Source organism: Pelophylax lessonae (genome assembly GCF_965119305.1).
Source record: "Pelophylax lessonae genome assembly, chromosome: 6".
In the NCBI taxonomy this organism is placed as follows: Eukaryota; Metazoa; Chordata; class Amphibia; order Anura; family Ranidae; genus Pelophylax; species Pelophylax lessonae.
Genome location: NC_138773.1, coordinates 272,121,506 through 272,149,013, shown reverse-complemented (window position 1 = coordinate 272,149,013; position 27,508 = coordinate 272,121,506). Strand labels below are relative to the sequence as shown.

General features: G+C 43.0%; 1 protein-coding gene across 1 annotated transcript in view; it reads right to left on the bottom strand.

The window, feature by feature from the left end:
• CCDC148 (coiled-coil domain containing 148) overlaps positions 1-27,508 on the bottom strand; it is a 396,666-nt gene that overhangs the window by 176,359 nt on the left and 192,799 nt on the right. Inside the window, 3 exon segments of the mRNA XM_082260329.1 lie at positions 428-591; positions 12,037-12,119; positions 16,135-16,238. Coding sequence (XP_082116455.1) covers positions 428-591; positions 12,037-12,119; positions 16,135-16,238 — 351 coding nt within the window.

Genomic DNA, 27,508 nt, shown 5'->3' with positions numbered 1-27,508 from the left:
TCAGGTGATTGACATAGTCAGGCATGCAGCCTCATCACTGTGCGACACAGACAAGTAATGATGCAATTAGAGTTTATAAGAGGCAGCAGTCTGCACATGTCTAAGATGGCTGCCAACAGGAGGGAAAGGTAAGACCTTGACAGTGACAGAGTCTCTTTAAACTATTATCTGCTCCACAGACGTGAATGGGACAACCCAACAGGTTCTTACAAGCAGTTTCATGCAGTGAATTATGACTCTCGAGGCCCAGAGAGTTATAAAATACTGATCTGCAAGGCAACAGCTTTTTTTTCACCAGTATGAGCGATATTATTCTAAATTGTTATTCATTTTCATATATTCAGCCCTAAAGTATCATAGTAGTTATGCAAAGTGGTAAGAGAAAAACGCATAAGTACTGTTGAGGAAATAGAGGTAAAATACTAACCTGCTGGATTATATTCTCCGGATCAAAGTCATTTTCCATTTGAGACTGGTGGAGCGAGTCATGCCGCAGTTCACAAATCCTATGTTTTAAATCATCCCTCAGCTGCCAGATGGGATGTACTGTGCATGCTTTATACCCATCTCGTTCCTCCGATAATTGCTGTTCTGCTTCCAAACAGAGAGTTTTATCACTTAATGGCAAGTGAAAAATTAAGTTCTTGACTGCCAGCGGGATCATCAAAACAAGCAAGAGAGGAGCTTGGTGGCTCCTCGGGGACATGCGAGGTTAAGCAAGTTAACTTGCTCAATCCGTTTTATCTACACAGCTTTTTTCAGAATGTTTCAGCCAACTAGCAAATAGTTTGGTCCCCTTAGCAGATGCATTCAACATTCTTCCTAACCATTCCCATGTTACAATAGAAAAACAATACATTTATACAGGCTTGAAGGACAGGTTCACTTTAATAAAAACTCCCCAGCCCTCCTTCCCAGCATCCTAATTTATTCTGCCAGCTCCACCACCACCCAGGCGGTGATTTATCTGTTTCAGATAATAGTGACCTCTTGTGGTTTTCACAGCCTCAGTGCAGGAATTTTGTTTGACACTAATCCGAATTTACTATCCATTAAAAGAGAAGTATGGGAATGCAGAAGAAAAAAGTCATACTCACCTAAATGGCTGCAGTGACGATCCCAGCTGCAGCTGTCCCCTGCCACTACCCTGAGAATTGAGCGATCAAAGACCGCTGATCTCTCCCTTTCTCCCCCTTCGCTCTGAGCAGAGAGCCAACACTGTCAGTCACCAACTCTCTGCTCTGCCCCTCCAGCGCTCAGTGGAGCACCGGGCTGCAGAGGGGGGTGCGAGTGGCTGACTTTAAAGTCGGGATCTTTCCCGAGCTGGACCGGCTGAGTGACTTTAGCCCAATGTTGGCTGAAAACGGGTCATAGGAGTGCAGAACTAATTTCACTTCTGTGATCCATAGGAGAAGTATAGCCGAAAAAGCTTTGACTATACTTCTCTTTTAAAGTCCATTTCCAGCACAATTTTATTCCTGGAATGTCCCCATTGTGGAGATTTCCTCCCTGCTTCCTGATCCAATGATATCTCCTAGATAGAAATAGACAGCAACAAACACATTTTTTGTTAGGGTGGAATATTGTTGGAACATATATCAGGTATTAGTTGTTCATTTCACCTTTCCCATAATTTTTGGTCTTAGTGTCCCAGGCACAGGAACGGTATACCTGTAATGGAGGCTGCCATTACGCATACATTCCTAAAGTGCTATTAACCACTTAAGCCCCGGACGATTTTACCCCCTTTCTGACCAGGGGGTTTTTTGCGATTTTTTACTGCGTGACTTTAACGGACAATTGCGCGGTCGTGTGACGCTGTACCTAAACAAATTTGACGTCCTTTTTTACCCACAAACAGAGCTTTCTTTTGGTGATATTTGATCACCTGTGCGATTTTTTGATCATGCGCTAGAAACAAAAAAAAGCGTAAATTTTGCAAAAATAACAATATTTTTCAAATTTTTTTATATGAAATTCCCCAAAAAAATGTAAAAATCTAAATTTCTTAACATTTTCGGCCAATTTGTTTTATGCTACATATGTTTGGTAAAAAAAAAAAAAATCGCAGGAAGCATATTATGATTGGTTTGCGCAAAAGTTTTCGCGTTTACTAACAAAGGGAAAGATTTTTGTCATTTTTGGTGGGTTTTTTTTTAACGAGTAATGGCGGCGATCTGCGATTTTTTTTGCGGGACTGCGACATTGTGGCGGATAGATCGGACCCTTGACTGACATTTTTGACACTTTTGGGATTACCAGTGACATTACTGCAGTAATCAGTGCTATACGTATGCACTGTTACTGTAAAAATGACACTGGGAGGGGTTAAGTGTGTCCTAGGGGCGTTTTTCTAACTGTGATGGGACATGTCTACTATTGTAAAAACAGAGATCAACGGTCCTACATAGTAGAACTGTCTGATCTCCATTTTTACACTGGGGAGAATGACAGGCGGCTTGTTTACATTAGCCGCCTGCCTTTCTCCCTCTCTACCGACGATCGCCGAGTGACCGGCGGACATCGATGTCCGCCGGTCACACGCACTGACTCCTTAGTGAACGAGCCGCGGCAGGCGCGCCTCAGCGGGCGCGCGCTCGCCCTCTATTGGCTCACAAGCCGGTGACAGGCTAGTGACGTATATATACGTCACTTTGCCTGGCCGGGGCTGACCGCCGCAGTATATGTACTTGTGGCGGTCGGCAAGTGGTTAAACATTAAAGCAAACTTACCATTTCTTACATGTGATGGCTGCTTTAATTTTCTTTTTTAGGCATTCTCTCTTCTATTTTTATCTGGTGATCAAGCCAGTAAGTCTGTTGTGTTTCAAAAGAACAAATTCTCCAGTAGAATACAGTATATCAGTTACAGAGATGAGACAAACTTACAATTTTTAACTGAAAAACTGATCAGAAAAAGATCAGTGTCAGGCCAAGTTCACATATGTGCAGCCGCAGATTCCAGCCTGGGGTCTGGTGCATTTCTGTTCACTGGTTCAGGTGCGATTCAGGTCCAAATTTTTGCCTGAAATCACACCTGAACCAGACCAAAAAAACACACAGGACCCTTTTGGAATCGGCACCACGGCCACCTTGGACATGTGTGCACCAGCTCCATTGAGAGCAGGATACATTTGCATGTCATGTGAACTGAATGCAGTGAAAACCGCATCCAGTTCGCACATATGTGAACCCTGCCTTAAAGGGCCCTAATATATGAGGTCTGTTACTGGCCAGATCACCAGGTGAAAACAGAGAGGAAAAAAGCCTATGAAAAGAAAACGAATGCAACCATATCTAATGATTTGTAAGCTGCAATATATTACATTGTTGGTTTAGAGTTTAATACCACTTTAATTACATTTGCAAAGCACTTTTGAAGGATTTGGCAGATAAAACTGAAACAATGCCTCAAGATGGGAGAGTATAAAGAAATCTAAAAACTTACAAAGCAAAAATCAGTATTAAACCCAAAAGCCAAAATTTTATTCTGCCCCAATCCACCAGTGGTTGGACAGGCATAAAACATGGAAGAAAGATGGCAGAAAACAGATCGACTCTGCCCCAATTTATATAATATATATATATATATATATATATATATATATATATACATACATACATACATATACATACATACATATACATACATATATACTGTATGTATATATTTCCTTTTTTTTTCCCTTTTTTGTCTTTGTTTTGAGTACAGATCTATGTTTGTCTCAGGCATATATGAATCCACTTACTGTTAATTGACTCACTATCTCTGCTCAGCTACGCTTTCAGAAAAATAATAGTTTCTAAGATTAGTTTTGAACTTTTCGACTGCTAGTTTGACGTCATGTCCCCGTGTTCTTGGTCGCCTGAATGTTATTCACATCCTTGATGTATTTAAAGGTTACAATCATGTCTCCCCTTTCCCTTCTTTACTACAGACTCTATATATTAAGACATGCAGGCACAGTCCAACCTTGGGACAGCAAATTTACAGTAAATCCACAAGCTTACAGGGTCAGCTGTGACAACTTTGTACGTTTTTGTCAGTGCAGTATAGGAAGTGGGGCATGCTGAGTAGTGCAAGTCCAAACATTGTCCCTACAGACAGTTGTGGGATGGCAGGAGCCAGTTTGAAACCACAGACATAAGACTCAAGTCAACAGAAATGGGCAAATTGGTGTCTGTGACCCCTTTTCAAATTATACGGTCTTAGTTTTAAGTCCTATAAAGTAATCCATCCCTTAGCGGAACAGCTGCTACATGGCGTACATAAGCTTTAAATTTTCTACCATGTATAAAACATCAAGCACGGTAACAGAATATTTTTCTATAAATTGCTTGATCAGAATTCTCTCCTGCTGTCACTATTGCTGTACTAACAAGGTGTTCCCCTCAGTCCCTAGTCAATGCTTTGTTATGCTGCTGCTGCTCTTCTACATGACTGACAGTTTTTTTTCTGTAGATCCCATTCTACATATGTCTAATATTCCCTGTGTTCCGCGAATGATTTCCTTATTCAATTCACTGCGTGTCAGGTATTATTTATTCCTCATTTACGTGGTTAGCACTGGTTCATGTACATGTCAACTTTATTCTACTGCTGGGAAGTGGAAACAGGGCAATATGAAGCGGCAGAAAATACGTTGCCTGCAAGACTGATGATGGATTCATTTTCCATGGTCTAGAACAGCCTTTGCCAACCTTTTTAACATGAAATATGGGAACAATATGGGAATAATAGGAACCCGTGAAATAACTTTCCAGTTTCAGGGAACCCCTGCTAATAAATGGCTTTATCTACAGCTCCCAGTACATTAATGAGGGGGTCAGTAGAAAGAATGCTTCTTACATTTATGGTTCTTGGGAAGAACCCTTCCCTTACAGATAGATAAAAAAGATTTTTGATGTCAGTGGTTACCTATTTTTGAGGCAGAATTTGCTCATTGCTCAAGGAACCCCTAGAAAACTCTGGAGGAACCATGTTTGGGAAAAACGGGTCTTGAAGAATTTGCTCCTATTTATTTTATTCATTAATTTATTTAATACAGGTGCTTATTACATAGTTACATAGTTACATAGTTAGTGAGGTTGAAAAAAGACATCAGTCCATCCAGTTCAACCTATGATGTGTGTGTTTGTTTGCTTTTAACCGTACATTGTATACCCCTGTATGTTGTGGTCTCTAAGGTGCCCATCTAATCGTTTTTTGAAACTATCAATGCTCCCAGCCGATACGACTGCTTGTGGAAGAGAATTCCACATCCTTACCGCTCTTACAGTGAATAACCCCTTACGCATTTTAAGGTTAAACCGCCTTTCCTCTAGTTTTAGTGAGTGGCCACGTGTCTTATTGTATCTCCTTTCTCTGAATAGTTTGTTCCTTATGCTAGGGTCGCCAGTACAGTATTTGTACATTGATATCATATCCCCCCTCAATCGTCTCTTCTCCAGAGAGAATAAGTTCAGTGCTTGTAGTCTTTCCTCATAGCTGATGTCCTCCATTCCCCTAATTATTTTTGTTGCCCTTCTCTGGACTCTTTCCAGTTCCAGCACATCCTTTCTGAGGACCGGTGCCCAGAACTGGACAGCATACTCCAGATGTGGCCGGACCAGAGTCTTGTAGAGCGGGAGAATAATCTCTTTATTTCTGGAGTGAATCCCCTTTTTTATACATCCCAGTATTCTGTTGGCTTTGCTTGCAGCGGCATGGCATTGCATGCCACTGCCAAGCCTGTTGTCTACCAGTACCCCCAAGTCCTATATATCACCATCAATTTATGCAGCGCTTTACATATATATATTATACATTCACACCAGTCCCTGCCTTAATGGAGCTTACAATCTAAGGTTCCTAACTCACATTCATACATACTGTACACATACAGTGCATCCAGAAAGTATTCACAGCACTTCACTTTTTCCACATCTTGTTATATTACAGCCTTATTACCAAATGGATTAATCTCATTATTTTCCTCAAACTTCCACAAACAATACCCCATAATGACAATGTAAGAGAAGTTTGTTTGGAATCTTTGCAAATGTATTAAAAATAAAAAATGAAAACAATCACATGTACATAAGTATTCACAGCCTTTGCTCAATAATTTGTTGAAGCGCCTTTGGCATCAATTACAGCCTCAAGTCTTTTGGTGTATGATGCTAGTGGCAGTGGCGGTTTTGGGCACGGGCGAACGGGGCAGCCGCCCGGGGCGGCATCACGTGGGGGGGGGGGCGGCACTCGGCACGAACCTGGTGGTGGTGGAGAAAAAGAAAATCATCTTTGCTGCGGGCGGCCGGCGTCCCTGCTGCTGAAGGAGCCGGCGGCTGGAGTTTGCCTGGAGCGGGGATTGTGCATAATGCAGCCGCGCTCAGAACTAGCGGGGGGGGGGGAGGCGAGGAGGAGCCTGGAGCCGAGGAGAGTGTACACTACACACACAGTGACACAGCAGCGGCGGCGGCGCGCTCAGAACTAGCGGGGGGAAGGCGAGGAGGAGGAGCCGAGGAGTACTGTACATGTGTACTACACACTACACACACAGCAGCGGCGGCGGCGTGGAAGGCGAGGAGGAGGAGCCGAGGAGGGTAGTGTACTGTACACTGTGTACACTGTACTGTCTGTAGTCACTACATACTTGCAGGTAAGTTGCTCTCGTGTCTCGCTCTCTCCTCTATGTTCGCACCTGCACTGTGCAGGCTGCACAGCACAGCAGCAGGGTAGGTCGGACTCAGAATCATTTGTCATGCTGCTAGAAACTGACTGAGAACCCCTTTCAGAAGTCTTTATCTATCATGAAAAGTATATATTCTTCTTGTTACCATAAAATATTAAAGCAAATTGCTTTATATCCTTATTTATGTTTTTGTAAGTGAGGCTTTACTGTAAGTGTAACCGTTAAAGTAAAGGGCACCTAACCCAGCTAAAAAATTTCTAAGGTAACAAAAGGGCTGAAACTACCTGCCTTAGATTCCAGACAGGGATTATACACAGAGCCTTAACTGCTGCTGAACTCAAGATTAACCACTTAAGCCCCGGAGGATTTGGCTGCTGAAAGACCAGGGGGTATTTTGCAATTTGGCACTGCGTGACTTTAACGGACAAATGTGTGGTTTGTACAAGATGTGAAGTTTTGTTATGTTATTTTTTGGGGGGGGGGGGGGGCGCCGGGAGGGAGTCTCGCCCGGGGAGCAATTTAATGTAGAACCGCCACTGGCTACAAGCTTGGCACACATATTTCTGGGTATCTTCTCCCATTTTTCTTTGCAGGACCTCTCTGTAACAGATCCCCAATACTTGGACCAAGTATTTCTGTCTTAGGTCTCCAGAATCTCAAGTGATGCAGTGACCTGGCTCCTCAATTCCCCCCGAAACATCAGCCTAAGCTCGATGAAGGGAAAAACAAAAGACAGCTGAGTCTTATGTCATTAGCATCTGTTTAGTCTCTCATGGTGTGAAGTCCTATGCAGCTTAGGCCCAAAGTCTGTGTCGCTTGGGGTGACAGGGACTTGAATTCAAAGTAACAGTACTACAAGGGTCCCCCAGCATATACCCCCAACCAGAGCTGCGCTCCCCTACAAGCCAGGGCCGTAGTCCGTGGGCAGGAGGCTGGCCTCCACACTCCTCCAGTAACCCGTGACGAACGTCCCAGCAAATGGGCGTTCGTCACACTCTCAATCTCCACCAGGTTGAATGGGGAGCATCAGTGCACAGCCATTTTCAGATCACTCCAGGGACGTTCAATCATGTTCAAGTCTGGGCCCCTCAATGACATTTACAGAGTTGTCCTGTAGCCACCCCTTTATCTTGGCTGTGTGGTTAGAGTTGTTTACCTGTTGGAAGATGAACCTTCGCCCCAGTCTGGGGTCCAGAGCGCTCTGGTGTAGGTTTTCATCAAGGATGTCTCTGTACATTGCTGCATTCATCTTTCTCTCAATCCCGACTATTCTCCCAGTTCCTCCCACTGAAAAACATCCCCACAGCATGATGCTGCCACCACCATGCTTCACTGTAGGGATGGTATTGGCCAAGTAATGAGCGGTGCCTGGTTTCCTTTAGACATGACACTTGCCATTCAGGCCAAAAAAGTTCGATCTTTGTTTCATCAGACCAGAGAATTTTGTTTCTCATGGTCTGAGAGTCCTTCAGGTGTCTTTTACTGAGGAGTGGCTTCCATCTGGCTACACTATCATACAGGAACGATTGGTGGAGTGCTGCAGAGATGGTTGTTCTTCTGGAAGGCTCTCCTTTCTCCACAGAGAAACGCTGGAGCTCTGTCAGAGTGACAAATCAGGTTCTCGGTCACCTTCCTGACCAAGGCCCTTCTCCCCAAAGCTCAGTTTGGCTGGGCAGCCCACTCTAGGAAGAGTCCTGGTGGTTCTAATTTATTCCATTTATGGATGATGGAGTCCACTGTGCTCACTGGGACCTTCAATGCTGCAGAACTTTTTCTGTACCCTTCCCCAGATCTGTGCATTCATACATTCGTGTCTCGGAGGTCCACAGACAATTCCTTGGACTTCATAGCTTGGTTTGTGCTCTGACATGCACTGTTAATTGTGGGACCTTATTTAGACAGGTGTGTGCCTTTCCAAATCACGTCTAATCAACCGAATTTACCACAAGTGTACTCCAATCAAGTTGTAGAAACATCTCAAGGATGCACCTGAGCTCAATTTTGAGTGTCATGGCAAAGGCTGTGAATACTTATGTACATTGTGTACATGTGATTTTTTTATTTTTTTTATTTGCAAAGATTTTAAACAAACTTCTCTCACGTTGTCATTATGGGTTATTGTTGTAGAATTTTGAGGAAAATAATACATTTAAACCATTTTGGAAAAAGGATGTAACATAACAAAATGTAGAAAAAGTGAAGCGCTGTGAATACTTTCCGGATGCACTGTATGGGGTCAATTTAGACAGGAGCCAATTAGCCTATCAGCATGTCTTTGGAGAGTGGAAGTAAACCAGAGTACCCGAAGGAAACCCACGCAGGCACAGGGAGAACATGCAAGCTCCAGGCAGGTAGTGCTCTTTCTTTTATTTCTGTAATTAAATGGAACTGGACAGAAAGGATGTGAGAGATCACTGGCTGTCATAGGTTAAAACCTTTCACTCAGCTTTATGAAACTAGAAACAAAAAATTAGGTAGTGTTACCCACAGTGACCAGATTCAGGCCATCAAAACTAAGACATTTTATAGTAATTTTAAGCTTAAAGATCACTCACTCAGCTTTGGGAGTCCAAGTTTCTTCTGCAAGCTTTCTAAAATTAATAGATTATAATACACTATATTTCCAAAAGTATTGGTACGCCTGCCTTTACACGCACATGAACTTTAATGGCATCCCAGTCTTAGTTGATAGGGTTCAATATTGAGTTGGCCCACCCTATAACAGCTTTAATTTTTTCTGGGAAGGCTGTCCACAAGGTTTAGGAGTGTATCCATGGGAATGTCCATGTAGACATGGATGAGCGAGTTTGGGGTGGAGGAACTTGACTGGCCTGCACAGAGTCCTGACCTCAACCCGATGGAACACCTTTGGGATGAATTTGAGCGCAGACTGCAAGCCAGGCCTTCTTATCCAGCATCAGTGCCTGACCTCACAAATGTGTTTCTGGAAGAATGAGCAAACATTCCCATAGACACACTCCTAAACCTTGTGGACAGCCTTACCAGAAGAGTTGAAGCTGGTATAGCTGAAAAAGGTGGGCCAACTCAATATTGAACCCTACGGACTAAGACTGGGATGCCATTAAAGTTCATGTGTGTGGAAAGGCAGGTGTCCCAATACTTTTGGTAATATAGTGTATGTTGGCATGGGAAGTCTACAAATCAAAAACCAACCCCAATCCTCTATAGCAGTGGTCTCCAAACTGCAGCCTTTTGCTTGCCTTTATCTGGCCTTTGGGGCATTGTTCCTACCACTGATATGTGGCTCTAATATTCCCATTGATACAAGGCACTTTTCCTTCCACTGACACCAACAATGGTGCAAAATTCCTCCAACTGATATAAACGATTGGGCACTATTCCACTGACACCAATGATGAGGCACTATTCCTCCAACTAATACCAGTGATGGGGCACTGTTCCTCCAACTAATACCAATGATGGGGCACTGTTCCTCCAACTAATATCAGTGATGGGGCACTGTTCCTCCAACTAATACCAATGATGGGGCACTGTTCCTCCAACTAATACCAATGATGGGGCACTGTTCCTCCAACTAATACCAATGATGGGGCACTGTTCCTCCAACTAATACCAATGATGGGGCACTGTTCCTCCAACTAATACCAATGATGGGGCACTGTTCCTCCAACTAATACCAGTGATGGGGCACTGTTCCTCCAACTAATACCAATGATGGGGCACTGTTCCTCCAACTAATACCAATGATGGGGCACTGTTCCTCCAAGTAATACCAATGATGAGGCACTGTTCCTTCAACTAATACCAATGATGGGGCACTGTTCCTCCAACTAATACCAATGATGGGGCACTGTTCCTCCAACTAATACCAATGATGAGGCACTGTTCCTCCAACTAATACCAATGATGGGGCACTGTTCCTCCAACTAATACCAATCATGAGGCACTAGTCCTCCTACTGATACCAATCATGGGGCATTGTTCCTCTTCTTACTGACCACAGGCACTATGCAATTTTATTTATTCCCACTGACCACCAAGTCTGAGACATTGTCTACTCCCACTGATGCTAGGGGATTTTCTACTCTCACTGACCATACCGTAGGTTTTCAACCCGTTTTGTTCCCTCCCCTTCCACCAGCCATGATCTGCCATAAAACGTAAAGATTTTGTTTTAAAGGGGAACTACACTGCAACTATGCACCACAAAGCTAAAAGCTAAAATGCTATCCAATTCATTTTTAATATTTAAAACAACCCCCACCCCCCCAAATCCACCCATGTCTCCAAGCTTTATTTTGCTGAGCAATCACTTTGAAAAACACCCCCTAGCATTTCTAGCTGTGGCTATCTTGAGTATGGGCACATGCTTCATGTAAAAAGAACATGCAATATGTTACTATCTATTTACTAATGCTAGCAGCATAAAGCTCCCTTCACAATCATGCGTCTACAAAGTCGCACAATTTCCAGTGCGTCTTTGGAGCATGACTTTATCTGACTTTACATTCTCCGGACAAAAGTTGCGCCACTTTTTCAAAGGCAAATGGCAACGGTTGCCATTGAAAAGAATGGGTTGCAACTTGTCATGTGACTTTGATGTTCAAAGCTGCATGACAAGTCGCACAAGCGTGAATCGAGGTTAAGGAATAAAAACAGTCAGTGTTGATTGAGAGATTGAAGTTCCACTTTCAATTTTCATTTGTATGATGATAAGAGGGGAGAGGAGGAACCAGGGAAGGCAAAATATAAAAGGATTAAAGCCCAGCTCCAGGATATTAGCAAAAATCTATTAACTTCAATGGAGAAAGGCTCTAGAAAGAAAGGCGCCTCCATAAAAGGTGGTGTAATTTTTTTTTTTTCCATTTTGTAATTTCTTTTTAAATCTTTCACAGTTTTACATTTGCTTTAATTCATGTTGATATCACATTATGACAGCCAGGCAAACAGAATTTTCTGAAGGTTAGTGAAGGTTGCCTACATATTTCCCATAGTAAAAATGCTCTTAAAAAGGCACAGCGGTGTTCACCAGAGCGGGGGAAACGCTGGATGGTAATGTCTGATAAAATACTGTAATAAATAAATAAATAAATCCTGCTTTCAGTTCATTTCAGCCCTGACTGACAAGTAGCTTTTTCTGCTCCATCCTTTTCATCTCAGCACTTTGTTCCTAGCAGATTCCTGAGCCTATGGACTGTTAAATGAAATGTCCTGCAGCATTTACACAGGCGTCTGCCCTTGGGTGACCTCTATGATTGGCCATGTAGCACAGCCTTGTCATTTTCTGATCATCCCAATGTAACAGCCTACCGTACATGGAAACCACACAACAAGCCATGCAAGGCATGTACAGAGAATAAAGCAGTTCATGAATTACTCACCAAGGTTGACCATATCTGCAAAAAAAGGACATAATGTACTTTTCTCTTCCAAGAAGGTCTGTAACTGAGATTCCACTTTTTCTCTGCAACGATCAGTCAGACGACAGATAAGTGGAAATTGGAAGAAAAAAAGATGATAAAAAAAACCCTCTTGTATATCTTGGCCAAAAATGCATTTCATTTGTAGTTACAAATCCATTTGTGCTATTTAACCCTTTATTTATATGGACATATATCTAAAGCTCCGTACACACGTACCGATCCTCGGCCGAACGATCGGCCGTCTTTTGTCCAGGGCTGTCGTGTCTGTTAAAAACTGCAAAAGACTGCACACGAATTTTGTCGGCCAACAACAGCCGACTGCAGAAGTGATGTCATGTGATGGTTAACTTTCCTTGTCTTTTTTCTTCTCTGAGCATGCCCAGTCTTGCAAATCTGCTGTCTGTCGGCTGAAATCTGTACTGACTGGCGAACAATCGGCCGTTCTGGTGTTGGCCTACAAAAATTTTAATGCCTGCACGACAGATTCTGTTCGGCCGAAAATGCGCTGTCGGAAGCATCATACTAGCAAGCCTACAATCGGCCGATCGGTCGGCCGACAATCGCTACGTGTGTACGGGGCTTTCGTTTAAAGTAAACTTATCAAGAAAAAAGCACACAGCTGTCATTGATGAGTTCCTTCTGGAAATGCTAGATTGCCGACTATCTCTGCCTTCAAGACTTATGCCCTGTACACACTATCAGATTATCTGAAGACTTTTGTCTGCAGACTTACCAAAACCATATAATATGAGGTCAAACCTAAACACTTTCAATTTGTATGCAATCCGGCAGGCCCTTGCACTACATAGAAAAGGTAAATCTGAAGACAAAAGTCTTTAGATAATCTGATAGTGTGTACAGGGCATTTGAGTGATTGAGCTGGAACAAGTATGCAGATTAGAAAGTCAGAAGGAAGTCACAACTGCTGATTTGCACCTGTGTCCATTCAGACTTAGGGCTCTTTCACACGGGCGTTCCGTATGTCCGTATATCACCCCATCCGTTTGCGGGTGATATACGGACATAATGCATATCAATGGCATTGCGGATGTCAGTGGATGACCATCCGCTGACATCCGATTTGCGTCCTTTCAGTTCTGTTCCGTTTTTTGGAATGGAACAGAACCCTATTTTTCTTCCGTTTAAAAAACGGAAAGGACGCAAAATCGGATGTCAGCGGTGTCATCCGCTGACATCCGCAAACCCATAGACATATATTATGTCCGTATATCATCCGCAAACGGATGGGATGATATGCGGACATACGGACCAGATGACACAAGTGTCATCCGTGTCCGTAAAAAAAAAAAAAGTGCCGGAGCGGATCGCAATACGGTCCGCTCCGTGTGAAAGAGGCCATAGATTCCTGTAGCATCGTTGGATAAAGACGGGCTTAGGTAAGTATTAGGGGGGCTGAAGGGGGATGCCGCACACAGAAGTTTATTTTTATCCTAATGCATAGAACTCATTAAGATACAAAAAACCTTCTGCCTTTACAATCCCTTTAAAGCAGTTGTAAAGTTTTTTTTATCTTAATGCATTCTATGGATAAGGATAAAAAACCTTCTGTGTGCAGAAGCTCCCCTCAGTCCCCCTAATACTTACCTGAGGTCCCTCCCTGTCCAGCAATGCCATGAGTGTCTCAGCCGCCTGAGATTCTCCCTCTTGATTGGCTGACACATAGCAGCAGCGCCATTGGCTGTCGCTGCCGTCTTTTAAAGTCAGCTAGCCAAACAGGAAAGAGGGGCAGGGTTGGGGCGGGGCTCAGTGTCTGAATGGACACAGGGAGCTGTGAATCAGTTCGGATGCCCCCCATAGCAAGCTGCTTGCTGTGGGGGCACTGAACAGGAAGGAGGGGCCAGGATCACAGAAGAGGGACCCCAGAAGAGGAGGATCCGGGCTGCTCTGTGCAAAACCAACTGCACAGAGCAGGTAAGCATAACATGTTTGTTATTTTTATGGGGAAAAATGAGACTTTACAATTGCTTTAAGGCCAGGCAACTAGCCTTTGCAGAAGGAACGTCAAGCAGTAAACCCTTTATTCCTCTGCAGTAAAGGTTTTCTCTAAAGCTGACCTCCAGCCAAAAATATATGGCCATTTGCACTGTAAAAACAAATAAAGTGAGTGCAATGCAAAGCTGCTGCTGCATTATGTAATATTTTTACTTTCATTCCCCCCATACAGCACTGTCAGCACTGAGGATGCAGCATTGAAATTTACATTTCTGTCTGCAGTACACAGATCACAGGGGTCACTTGCTCTGCATCATGTCAATTCCGAAAATGTCCGGTACACTTTTCAAAGAATAAAAGGAATTCTGTGATTGGAGGAAGTGTGAATGATCCTCCTCAAATCACAAAATGCCTTACATAAAAGTAAATGCAGCTCTGCAATCGTTAATATATCATTAAATTTATTTTTTTAAATGTAGGCAATGTAATACCTTAATCTGGCCTGGTATCTGTCTCTTGCAGGTCCTGTACATCAGAGTTGTACTGTTAGAGGTAGAAGCAGCACACAGAGCCAATCAGTTTATGAGATGTCAAGAAGCAGGGTGATAGATGGGCAGGGCGGAGTGACATTGTGCTGCTTCTTCTTTCACTGTCCAGTTAAAGACTAGGGGCTCATCCAGTATGACCTGGGCTCAGAGGAACTGGGTCGACTGATGCTGGCTATTAGACTAAGGGCATCTAAGGGGACAAAAGAATATTGTAGGGAAAATGTCTGGATTGGGGAATATTAAGCCCCGTTCACATACACGCGACGCTACTTCGAGCTTCGACCTCCGAGGTCGCGGTGCGAGCAGCGCGCCGCGACCTCGGAGCGGCCGCCACGGACTTCATAACATTAAAGTCTATGGCGGTCGCCTCCTGGTCGCCCCAAAGAAGCTCCAGACCCTTTTTCTAAGTCGGAGCGACTTGTGTCGCTCCTATTAGAACGGGTCCGCAGCTTCCCTATGGAAGGCGACCTGTGAGGCGACCAGGTCGCCTCACAGGTCGCCTTAGTGTGAACGGGGGCTAAAGCAAAAGCTATTTTTTGTTATTTTATCTTTAAATAGATTAATCATGTTAACTGTGTTAAGGGGAACTTCAATGCCTCCTCCTCCCCTCCTCTATCTCCTTTAGACTCAAATTTTGTTTTGGGGGGGGGGGGGGACCGTGTACCTGGTTTTGAAAGGTACTCACTCCCACTTCCATGGAAGTTCGCTTCCCCCCCCCCCCGACAAGAAGTCACAGACGGCTTCCCACAATAAACACGGATGAGGCACTGGATCTTTGGACAGGTAAGTGTCCTTTTTTTTAAAGCAGCTACAGTATTTTTTAAAGCAGCTACAGTATTTTTTAAAGCAGTTAAAGCACCAGCTACAGTATTTAACTTTGAATTTTTTGTTCCCAGGATGAAGATCCTCATTATTTTTGTCTGGCATTCTGATTTAAGAGCCAGTTCACACTGCCCCAAACAGCTGCCGCATACTAAACTGCAGCGGTTTAGTGTGCGGCAGTTGTCCATCCTGGTTGCAGTGAGCTGGCAGCAGGGGGCGGTGTGATGCGTTTTTCCCTTCTTTTTTTTTTGTAGAAACTTTATTTAAAATGTACAAAAGTGATACTTAATTCATGTCACTGTACGATCCTGTGATAAAATGCAGCATGCTTGCATTTTATTGCAGCTCCCTGCACCGCACATGCAGACTGTGTTGCAGTGTGAATAGCACACATAGAAAACAATTGTCTTCTGCGTGTCCTAGCGGTGACCTGCGTTCTTCCAGTGTGGTAAAACGCAGGTCACCACATTATATGTGAACAGGGCCTAACGGGTTAAAACTTGCATGAAATTTTAGTGATTGATTTTAAATCTACATTATAATCACTGTAATAATAAAGGATCCTTTAAAAAGCATGGGGTTAGAATAAAATCCGCTCACATTGAGAACAATCACATCTCAAATTACTAAACCAAGTCAAATTTCTGGACAAAAAAAAAAACAAAGCAGAAACTGAACAAATTACACGTTTAGCGGCCAGTCACATTTTAATTGCAGGTTTTCACTTTCTTACCGACTTTCACTTAGTCGCTTGTGCTCCTTCCACCATACCACTGAATGCTGTTTGATAAGAGTTTGGTCTTTTGTTACTTTACATGCATGCTGGGTTTTCTTGATCTATGTAAAGAACAAAAAAAAAAAAAGAAAAGAAAATTCAAATTCTGTCTAATTGACCAAAAACTCTTATTCATAAGTCACCCGCAACCATGGTTAGCGGCAATGCTTAGACATGGCAGCTGATGTGTTTCAATTGTTGTCAGCCTTATTATTAATAATTACATTTATTTTCAAACTGAAAGTAAGTCGAGCAATGTAATTGTCAAAGCTGTAATGCTGATTTTGAGTTGTTAATATTTTGTAATGTTTGTTATTTTTACTTGTCATTTATGTTTTTTTTCCATGATAAGTGCTGGTTCACACTGCCGCTACCACTAAAGTAGCGTCGCTTCCAGCGCGACTTTGACGCGATTTTGACGCGACTTTGGCGCGACTTTGACGCGACTTTGGCGCGACTTAGCGCGACTTTGACGCGACCTAATCGCGAGGCAACTTTTTATTTGGCCAATCACAGAGCTGAAAATTGACAGGTACACTTAGACCCCCCAGACACTAAATACAAAAAAATGACATGCCTGCCTAAAAAAATGCCCGCTAAATGCCTGCAAGAAAAAAAGACAGCTGGTAAGACACTACAAAAAATTATAAGAAAAATGATTTTTTTTTAGGGGTTCTGGACATGCTACATAGCTGAAACTTGACAGGGACACTTTTTTGACCCCCCAGACACTAAATCCAGAAAATGACATGCCTGCCTAAAAAAATGCCCGCTAAATGCCTGCAAGAAAAAAAGCCAGCCGCAGAGAAGCCGTATCCCTGAAAATATAGTAAAAATGATGTTTTTTAGGGGTTCTGGACATGCTACAGAGCTGAAAATTGACAGGTACACTTTTTAGACCCCCCAGACACTAAATACAAAAAAATGACATGCCTGCCTAAAAAAATGCCCGCTAAATGCCTGCAAGAATAAAAGACAGCTGGTAAAACACTACAAAAAATTAAAAGAAAAATGATTTTTTTTAGGGGTTCAGGACATGCTACATAGCTGAATCTTGACAGGGACACTTTTTTGACCCCCCAGACACTAAATCCAGAAAATGACATGCCTGCCTAAAAAAATGCCCGCTAAATGCCTGCAAGAAAAAAAGCCAGCCGCAGAGAAGCCGTATCCCTGAAAATATAGTAAAAATGCTGTTTTTTAGGGGTTCTGGACATGCTACAGAGCTGAAAATTGACAGGTACACTTTTTAGACCCCCCAGACACTAAATACAAAAAAATGACATGCCTGCCTAAAAAAATGCCCGCTAAATGCCTGCAAGAATAAAAGACAGCTGGTAAAACACTACAAAAAATTAAAAGAAAAATGATTTTTTTTAGGGGTTCTGGACATGCTACATAGCTGAAACTTGACAGGGACACTTTTTTGACCCCCCAGACACTAAATCCAGAAAATGACATGCCTGCCTAAAAAAATGCCCGCTAAATGCCTGCAAGAAAAAAAGCCAGCCGCAGAGAAGCCGTATCCCTGAAAATATAGTAAAAATGATGTTTTTTAGGGGTTCTGGACATGCTACAGTGGCTGAAAATTGACAGGTACACTTTTTAGACCCCCCAGACACCAAATACAAAAAAATGACATGCCTGCCTAAAAAAATGCCCGCTAAATGCCTGCAAGAATAAAAGACAGCTGGTAAAACACTACAAAAAATTAAAAGAAAAATGTTTTTTTTTAGGGGTTCTGGACATGCTACAGAGCTGAAACTTGACAGGGACACTTTTTAGACCCCCCAGAAACGAAATCCAAAAAATGACATGCCTGCCTAAAAAAAATGCCCGCTAAATGCCTGCAAGAAAAAAAGACAGCTGGTAAGACACTACAAAAAATTAAAAGAAAAATTATTTTTTTTTAGGGGTTCTGGACATGCTACAGAGCTGAAACTTGACAGAGACACTTTTTAGACCCCCCAGAAACGAAATCCAAAAAATGACATGCCTGCCTAAAAAAATGACCACTCATGAATGCCAGCAAGAATAAAAGACAGCTGGTAAAGACACTACAAAAAATTAAAAGAAAAATGATTTTTTTTTAGGGGTTCTGGACATGCTACAGAGCTGAAACTTGACAGGGACACTTTTTAGACCCCCCAGAAACGAAATCCAAAAAATGACATGCCTGCCTAAAAAAATGACCGCTGATGAATGCCAGCAAGAATAAAAGACAGCTGGTAAAGACACTACAAAAAATTAAAAGAAAAATGATTTTTTTTTTAGGGGTTCTGGACATGCTACAGAGCTGAAACTTGACAGGGACACTTTTTAGACCCCCCAGAAACTAAATCCAAAAAATGACATGCCTGCCTAAAAAAATGACCGCTAATGCCTGCAAGAAAATTATGCTCTTTTCTTGTTCACTACCATTTTTTAGCAAAGTCGGATGACAAGTCGGATTACAGGTCGCTTCAATTAAGATAAGGAGGCGACTCCCATTGAAGTATATGGGACAGGTCGGATCACTGGTCGCCTGAAAGTAGTACAGGACCCTTTTCTGAAGTCGGAGCGACCTTAATAGCGGCAATTAAGACGGCACTGATTCATTTACATTGGTTTGGTCATGTCAAGCGACCTGGGGCGACCTGGGGCAACAAGCTTTCATCATATTTCATGTCTGAGGTTTACAGCCACTTTAAATGATTTGTAAAGGGTGTTAGTAAATAGTTAACCAATTTTTCCAGACAAGGATTTGCTAATGTAACCTGGAATGTTGCTGATAACTGCTCCAGAACTTCTTCCTTTGTTGCTGCTGTATTAGACTTCTGCAGTGTGGACAGGGTTAAACTGGTTAAACTGACTATTTATAAATGCAGAAGTGCAGCAGCCATCTTTAAAGTGGTTGTAAATGCTTGCTTTGAAAAAATAAAAATAATTAACATGCTAAACTTATTTGCTCTGTGCGATGTGCAATCAACCTCCTTTTGGGGGGTCCCCCCACCTGCGTTGTCCACACCTCTTCTTCTACAAGTGCATGCCCGTCCGTGCCAGGCTGCCTGTGTCCATAGACACACAGCCCAACTCAGCCCTGCCCATTCCTCACTGGATTTCACAGAGTGCAGCAGGAGCCAATGGCCCCTAGAGAAGTAGAAAGAACAGCGCTGCTGCAGACAGGCACAGCTGCTGAGAGGAAAAGAGGGGACAGTGATTAAGATAAGAGGGGTGAAAAAAGAGACTGGGCTGCTGGCCTTCCATAGCTGACCATAATCTGTGAGACCTCAGAGAAGCAAAGAGACTGCTCATTGTGCAGGACCTTACCTCAGAGACTGGAAACTTTCTCCCTGGGAGGGTGTGAGGTGTGATGTGGAAATCTGGTGAAATCTGACTGGACTAGAGAGCACCCTATGGCTTGTAAATAGAAAATAGAAAACTGGAACTGTTTCAGGAGGATTGAAAGGGAGAGATCACAGCAACTTCCATCCCTGTCTGACTTGAACTTAACTTTTACTGAATCGGAGCACCTGTCCAGAGAACCATATGAGCGCACCCTGGGTCTGGTAAGAGACCAACATTGCACAAGTTATTCTATTGTCTGCTGGGAACTGTTGTGTTTTTTTCCATGGCCCCAACTTTGCCGACTAATGTTTTTTTTTTTTTCATAAAAATGTGACAGAACAGGGACTATTATAGCAAGTTAGGCCCCTTTCACACACGGAGTCCGTCAGACGGACTCCGTTTTTCTCAGCGGAAGATGGATCCGTTGATCCCCCCGGTGAGCAGGCGGATAACAGCTGTGTCTCTGCGCTGTGTGCGGGGACACAGCTGTCAGGTCCCCATTTCTTCTCTATGGGGAAATCGGATGGGAACGGACCGTCTGTATAACTCAATGGTCAAGAAGATAAGGAGCTGTGTCTGTCAGTGAACGAAAGAGAAATATGATTTTACATTTTCAAGATAGATACGCTTTAACATGAGTGGCCAGGTTTTTTCTTTTCTGTGATTATCTCTACCCGAATCTTGCTGTAGCCCATGCTTTTTATGTCCAGTGTGGGCACTGTGAAGCGATGCTGTTCTGTTTAGTCTGTTGTAATTAATCCGTCAACTCTGGGAATGTCATCAGTAATCCAGCCTTATGCTAGGTAAGTACAGTGCTTAGCACTTTACCTTGCACCAATCCTTTATCTGTCAAACGCAATTAAGCAGCCAAGAAGCGACTCCAACTATTGGCAGAGCTTCTACTTTTCAGTCCAATATGGAAAAAGTAAAGAGATGATACTGTGTTCTCCTTACAAGAACTGTATTAAGATTCAAATCACACACTTCCCTGCTATTCCACCTTGTGTATCTTCTATGCAGTACATCACTTTGAATAGTTCTCAGAAATTGGAATAAAAGTGATTGTAAAGTTTTTTTTTTTTGTAAAAATTACAAACATGTTATACTTACCTCCTCTGTGCAGTTGGTTTTGCACAGAGCAGCCCAGGTCCTCTTCTTCTCAGGTCCCTCTTCAGTGCTTTTGGCCCCTCCCTCCTGCAGGGAGTACAGGGACTAAGTCTACCTCTCCTAAGGAAGCCCCCCCTTTGGGTGTGGACCAGCCGGACCACATTCCGCTCCTCTTTGCAGACACTGTTGGCATTTTTAACCACTTAACCCCCCTGAGGTTTTGGCTGCTCAATGACCAGGCCCTATTTTGCGATTCGACACTGCGTGACTTTAACGGACAATTGCGCGGTCATGCGATGCTGTATCCAAAATAAATTGATGTCCTTTTTTCCCACAAACAGAGCTTTTGTTTTGGTGGCATTTGATCACCTGTGCGATTTTTACTTTTTGCGCTATAAACAAAAAAAGAGCAACAATTTTGAAAAAATAACAATATTTTTCACATTTTTTTATATGAAATTCTCAAAAAAAATTAAAAAATCTAATTTTTTTAACATTTTAGGCCAATTTGTTTTCTGCTACATATTTTTGGTAAAAAACAAAATCGCAATAAGCGTATTTTGATTGGTTTGCGCAAAAGTTATTGCGTTTACTAACTACGGGAAATATTTATGTTATTTTTATTGGGTTTTTTTTTTAACTACTAATGGCGGCAATCTGCGATTTTTTTTGCGAACTGCGACATTGTGGCAGACAGATCGGACCCCTGACTGACATTTTTGAAACTTTTGGGGGTACCAGTGACATTACTACAGTAATCAGTGCTATAAATATGCACTGTTACTGTAAATATGACACTGGCAGGGAAGGGGTTAACTTTATTGGTGATCAAGGGATTAAGTGTGTCCCTAGGGGTGTGATTCTAACTTTTAGGGGGCGTGGCTAGTGAAGTAATCACAGAGACATACGATCCTACATAGCAGGATCGCATAGCCTTTGTCATTACTTCAGGGAGAATGTTTACATCAGCCGTCTGTCTTCCTCCCTCTGCTGAGGGAGATTGCGAGTGGCCGGCGGACATTGAAACCGCCGGTCACATGCACAGGCTAGGCAGGGAACGAGAGGGGGCGGGTGCACGCCGGCGGCGGCGTGCGCCTGCCCCTTACAGGCTCGTGGGCAAGCGACGTACCTCTACGTCACTTTGTCTGTAGAGGGCTGACAGCGCAGTATATAATCGTGCGGCGGTCGGCAAGTGGCTAAAGCCCCGTACACACGTACCGATCGTCGGCCGACGGAACGTCCTACAAATGTTCGCGGCTGGTGTGTTTGTTGTTTGTCTGTTGAAAAGTGCTCTAAACTTGCCCAGGACATTTGTCTTCCGACAGAAAATGACGTCACTACGTTCCACGCACGTTCGCCGCTACAAAAGAGGAAGTGAGTGTTTGGCCGTGACCCTTCTGGGCATCTCGCGCTGATTTCGGTAGCATTTGTTTGGTTGACGACATTTCGCTATTTTCCGAGACATCGTTCGAGAATTTATTATGGCGACCGTGAATTCGTCCGTTGCTGTCGTTAGTGTTGGAGTTTTGGCTCTGAGACGGCGTACGAGCAATAGGAAGAAGAAGCGGACCTCCTGGACGAAAAATTGGTTGCTTAACCGTGATCAATTTTCTCATATGTCCTTGCTGAGGGAGCTCCAGGAAAATAATCCTGATGACTTCAGGAATTATTTGAGGATGACGGATCCCATCTTTTACCGTCTTCTTGCCCTGGTGTCCCCCTATATTCTGAAGCAGGATACTTGTATGCGGCTTGCAATTACTCCTGAGCAAAGGTTAATTGCGACGTTGAGGTATCTTGCAACAGGGAGAAGCCTGCAGGATCTGAAGTTCACCACAGGCATCTCCCCCCAAGCACTTGGAGTCATCATCCCTGAGACCTGCTCTGCCATCATCAAGGTCTTGCAGAAGGACTATATCAAGGTATGTTTGATTTTTTACATTACATTACATGTATTACTAGTTTCACCTGAATTATGATGTTTTTGGATGTACAGCAATTGACACAGGCCATTATTTGTAAACTACCCTCTGTCCGCATGCACATAGTAGTAAAGATGTAGATTATCTTTAACCATTTGTAAAATTACCCACTAACCACCCCACCATTCTCTCCTATGTGTCCCTAAACGCATTGCCTGTTAACAGTATGTCGAATTTATCTAATTTTATTGCTTTCCCTCAAACAATTATTCCTTGGCCAATGTTTTAGTACCTAGTTAATGATTTATCTAAAATACATCAGTCCATCCATTCCCACCTATGATTCTGTATGTTTATGTAATGATGTTAAAACCTTCACTGACCACAAGCCCTTATTGATGTATAAATGCCCAGTTTTACTTACCCATCCCCCACCCACATGCTAAATCTCAAAGTCAGCATATACCAAAGCTCAAGTTCAGAGGTCTTCAAACTATGGCCCACCAGTTGTTCACGAACTTCAATTTCCATCATGCCTAGTCATGTCTGTGAATGTCAGAGAATTACAAGGCCTCATGGGATGTGTAGTTCTGCAACAGCTGGATGGCCGTAGTTTGTAAATCTCAGCTCTAGCTGGTGAGTATAATGGGCCATACACACTAGAAGATTGTCAGAACAATTTATCCTTCCGATTTACCAAAACCAAATAATATAAGGTCCAACAAACACTTTCAAATCCTATGCAATCTGGTAGGCCCTTGCACTACATAGAAAAGGTAAATCTGCACGAAAAAGTCTTCAGAGAATCTTCTAGTGTGTATGGCCCTTTACAATATAAGAACAATAGGAGGTTGAAAATAAATGTATGTAGATGTTACATCCCCATATCCAAACCTTTGCCTTCCTGTTGTATATTTTTTTAGCAAGTTGCATAAGCATTTAACAGACAACTGTGTGTGTAATTAATAATGTGATGTGCTCAAGCACTAATTTTATTTTTTTTATTTTTTCCCCACAGTTTCCTTCAAACGCAGAGCAATGGCTGGAGATTTCTGATCAATTTCTGGAGAAGTGGAATTTTCCCAATTGTGGGGGTGCTATTGGTGGAGAATGCCTTCGGGATAATGGCCAACCGGTTCCGGATATTCCTGACGTCCATAAACCTGGCACTGTACAAAGTGGATAATGTGGTCTTGTGTTGCTGCATTTTGCACAACTTCCTACGCAGGAATGCACAAAATTATGTATTGCAGCAACTGGATACTGACCCTGCTATGCCAGGTACAAGTGGAGAGGCCCAACCTTCTAACCAAGTGGAGTCCATGCCGTCAATGGAAGTTGGACGGTCAGCATTGGCATCACACAGGGCCCGTCAGATCCGCCAGGAATATCTGGACTATTTCGTGGGGAGAGGAGCTGTGTCCTGGCAGCAATCACTGTCACACACCCATTAATCTTGTTAAAGATTGGACACACAAGATAAATGTCAGAGATATATTATTTTTCAACACATTAAACAAAAATTGCAATGATTCTGTATTGTGGATTATAATCATTTGGGCACATATGCCAAACACAATTATTTGGGTTAATCATGTGTTATATATGTGTGACTTTGGAAGGGTTAATACATTCATCAGTGTGTTTCTTGACTGTAGTCTCTCACCAGCTGATCCAAAGTGATGATGGCCATGTGTTATTTTTTAGCCAGTGGTGTAAATACAAGGGCCTTCTGCACCCCACAAAATGTACACAAACCCTGTCACATTGAGAACTAGGTCACACCCAAGGTTCATCTAATGTCACCTTACATTGGTGTTCATTGTCCAGAAGTTGCCCATACTATATATTTCATATAATACATTAGGGTATTAACAAAGTACCTACACCTGTTATGTTGTGTTCATTTATGACATCCTTCTCACTGCCCACCAATGTTAGGATATGTCAGTGTTATGTGAAACTTGATCATTGTTCATCTCAAAGTGTTATATATATAGGTAATGGAAAGTGAACTAGAGCAACGAACAAGCAATACACTATAGATTACACTGATCTCCCTACACTGATTGCTACTGGCAATATCAATGCCATATTGAATCCTAGGACTGCTAGTACCTTGAGTGTTGAGTCACACTTATGCGATGCGGGAAGTCTGCGACTTTGCAGCCTTCCAGCATTGCATAAGGGTGACCCGCCACTTACTTTTTGCACAGGATTGTATTCCACAAGTGTTAAGCACTGTGCGATCCAATCCAGATACATCAGAAATAAAGGGTCATGTGCGACTTGTATGCGTGTTCAGTGCGAATGTAGCCATACAAAGTGTATGTCTCAATTCACACTGCACATCTGATGGCATGTAATATCGTAGCGCACTGCTCCTTTATTACATGCGATCAGATGTTCATGCGAAAATCAGCTATACAGTTTGTATGGCTCAATTCGCACTGCACTCGCACAAAAGTCGCACATGATGCATTTATTCAGCCGCATCAGGATAGGATCGCACAATCGTTCAAACTTGTGTGATCCGATCCTGTGTGAAATGTCAGATCGCACTGTGATATGCGTTAAAACTGGGGGTATCTTTAACATTTCATTGACACCTCCAGCAACTCGCATATGGCAGTGTCCAAAATGCTTTCATTAACATGTAAATATGGGAATAGGACAGCCATCATACATTTAGTGCTTCTTTACACAGCTTTAGACCTCGACCCCCCAACGAAAGTCTAATAAAGAATTGAACACACATTGTTGAATGTAAAAACGTTTTAGTATCAAACATTCACAGGGTTAGGGTTAGGGTTAGGGTTAGGGTTAGGGTGTTGTAAAGTGCTTTTCCCAAACTTGGGTACACTCTTTAACATCTGAGTGTAATTAAAATGCCATAAAACATTATAAAAAATTTGTAACATCAGGAACATCCCAATACAAACATTAAAAACGTAGTAAAATTGTGGCTTAAAATTTGCCAATCATGTCCACAAAATTGCGCATTTTGATTTGTAATGCCGTTGCAGTCTCCTTTATTTGTTCCAGGTCTGCGCAGCATTGGAGAGCCTCACGGGTCAATTTGGCTAATGTGCAACTATGTAAAACATGGTCTGTAAAAAATAAAAAAAAATGAGTCAATGTGAATCACCTACATGAGGTCATAATAATAGAGAAACATTTGGTGTCCAGGTAATCTTAAATTCCTCTCGAGTTAATACCTACCCTGTTCTTATGCTCTTTTGCCCTAGGCTCTTCTTCTTCCTCCTGTCCTCCTCCGATGCTGTTGCTGATGATTCTGCCGGTCTCCTGAGCTTACTATAGATTTATTAGGGGTGTGAACGCATGATGACGTCATTGTGAGGGCATGGTCGTAATGTATATATATTAAGATGCAGAGACCAGAGACGGGCAGAATGCACGGCAACAGCATCGGAGGAGGACAGGAGGAAGAAGAAGAGCCTAGGGCAAAAGAGCAGACAACATAAGAGCAGAAGATTGGACAGCAGAAGAGTGGAGAGGAGAAGATCCAAAGAGCAGAGTGGAGAAGACCGGATGAAGATATTTAAGAACATTTCATAAACGTCTCCTGTCGTTATTCACATACACTTCCATTTATGTGGTTAATGTGTAGGGGTACTATGTACCCCATACCCATTCACATAGGGATTGGGGTCTGGGATCTGGGGGCCACCCTTTGTTAAAGGTTGCTTCCAAAGTCCTAGGAACCCCCTGGCCGCATGACCCCCCAAAACCACCAGACAGGGTTGTGGGGATGAGGCTCTTGTCCTCCTCTACATGGGAGTAAGGTGCTTTTGGGTGTGCGGTGCAGAGGCCCCCTGGCCCAAAGCAACAAAACCCCCCCATGTTGAGGGCATGTGTCCTGCTGTGGTCCAGGGGGTGTTTGGTCCGCTTGCTCGTTCTCTTTCCTGGCCTGACAAGCTGCATGCTTGTATAAGGGTCTGGTAGGGGTTTTGGGGGTAACCCACGCTGTCTTTTTGTTGTGGGCATACCCTCAAACTCAATACCACACACAAAAGGCCTGGTTGTGAACTTGGGGGGACACCCACGGTGGGTTGTTCAATTTTTTGGTGTAGTTCCCCCTCAAAAATCTTCACAACGCAAGTGGCCCCGCAAGTCAGAGCATCCTGATCCGACTTACGGTGCGACTTCCATTCAAATAAAGAGGCTCCCATAGGGAACTAGTGTTGTAAATTGGAGGCTAAAAATAACACTGATAAAAATCATTCTGCAAAAACCTACGTGGGCACACAATTGGCTCTTGGACACTTGGTCCTGGTTCCTCCACAGTTTCGGAACTGGCTTCCATGCTGCTTGGCAAGTTGCCAGGAGATCGGGCTTCTGACCTGGCTGGGGATGCCACATCCTGGCATGATGCAACATCTGCAATGTAAATTTGTAAGGGAATACAAGAATATAAGGTTAAACAATCATTGCAAATACACATATTTCTATGATCCCACTACACAAAAATCTGTGACTACCAACCTTCTTGTTGCTCTGGTGTCTCATCACTTGTTGGCTCCACCAGGATTATTTCCGGAATAATGTCTTCATCTACATAATACAAAACATTGGCCATATCATAAAAGTCACAAGAGGTACATTTGTTAGGACATGGTGCCCTGCTTGATAGCTCTTTTAGTAACAAATATGAAGACATGTACATGGTTATCTACGAAAAATATGGTACATGAATGTTTGACAGTGCATAGGAACCAATTACCTTTAGTGGAATCTGTGCCACCTTCTGTGCCCATGTCCTCATCTTGTTCGGCAACTGCCGATGGAGCTGCCAGACCTCTCCTCCTCCTTTCCCATAGTTTGGCACGGAGTTTACGTTTTTCTCCTATTTAAAGGTTTGAATAATAATCTGTGATTAATAGGAATGTTTGCTGAGAAGATTCGTGCAGGAAAGAACGTTCGTTGCAACACAATACATATATTTTTAACTATGG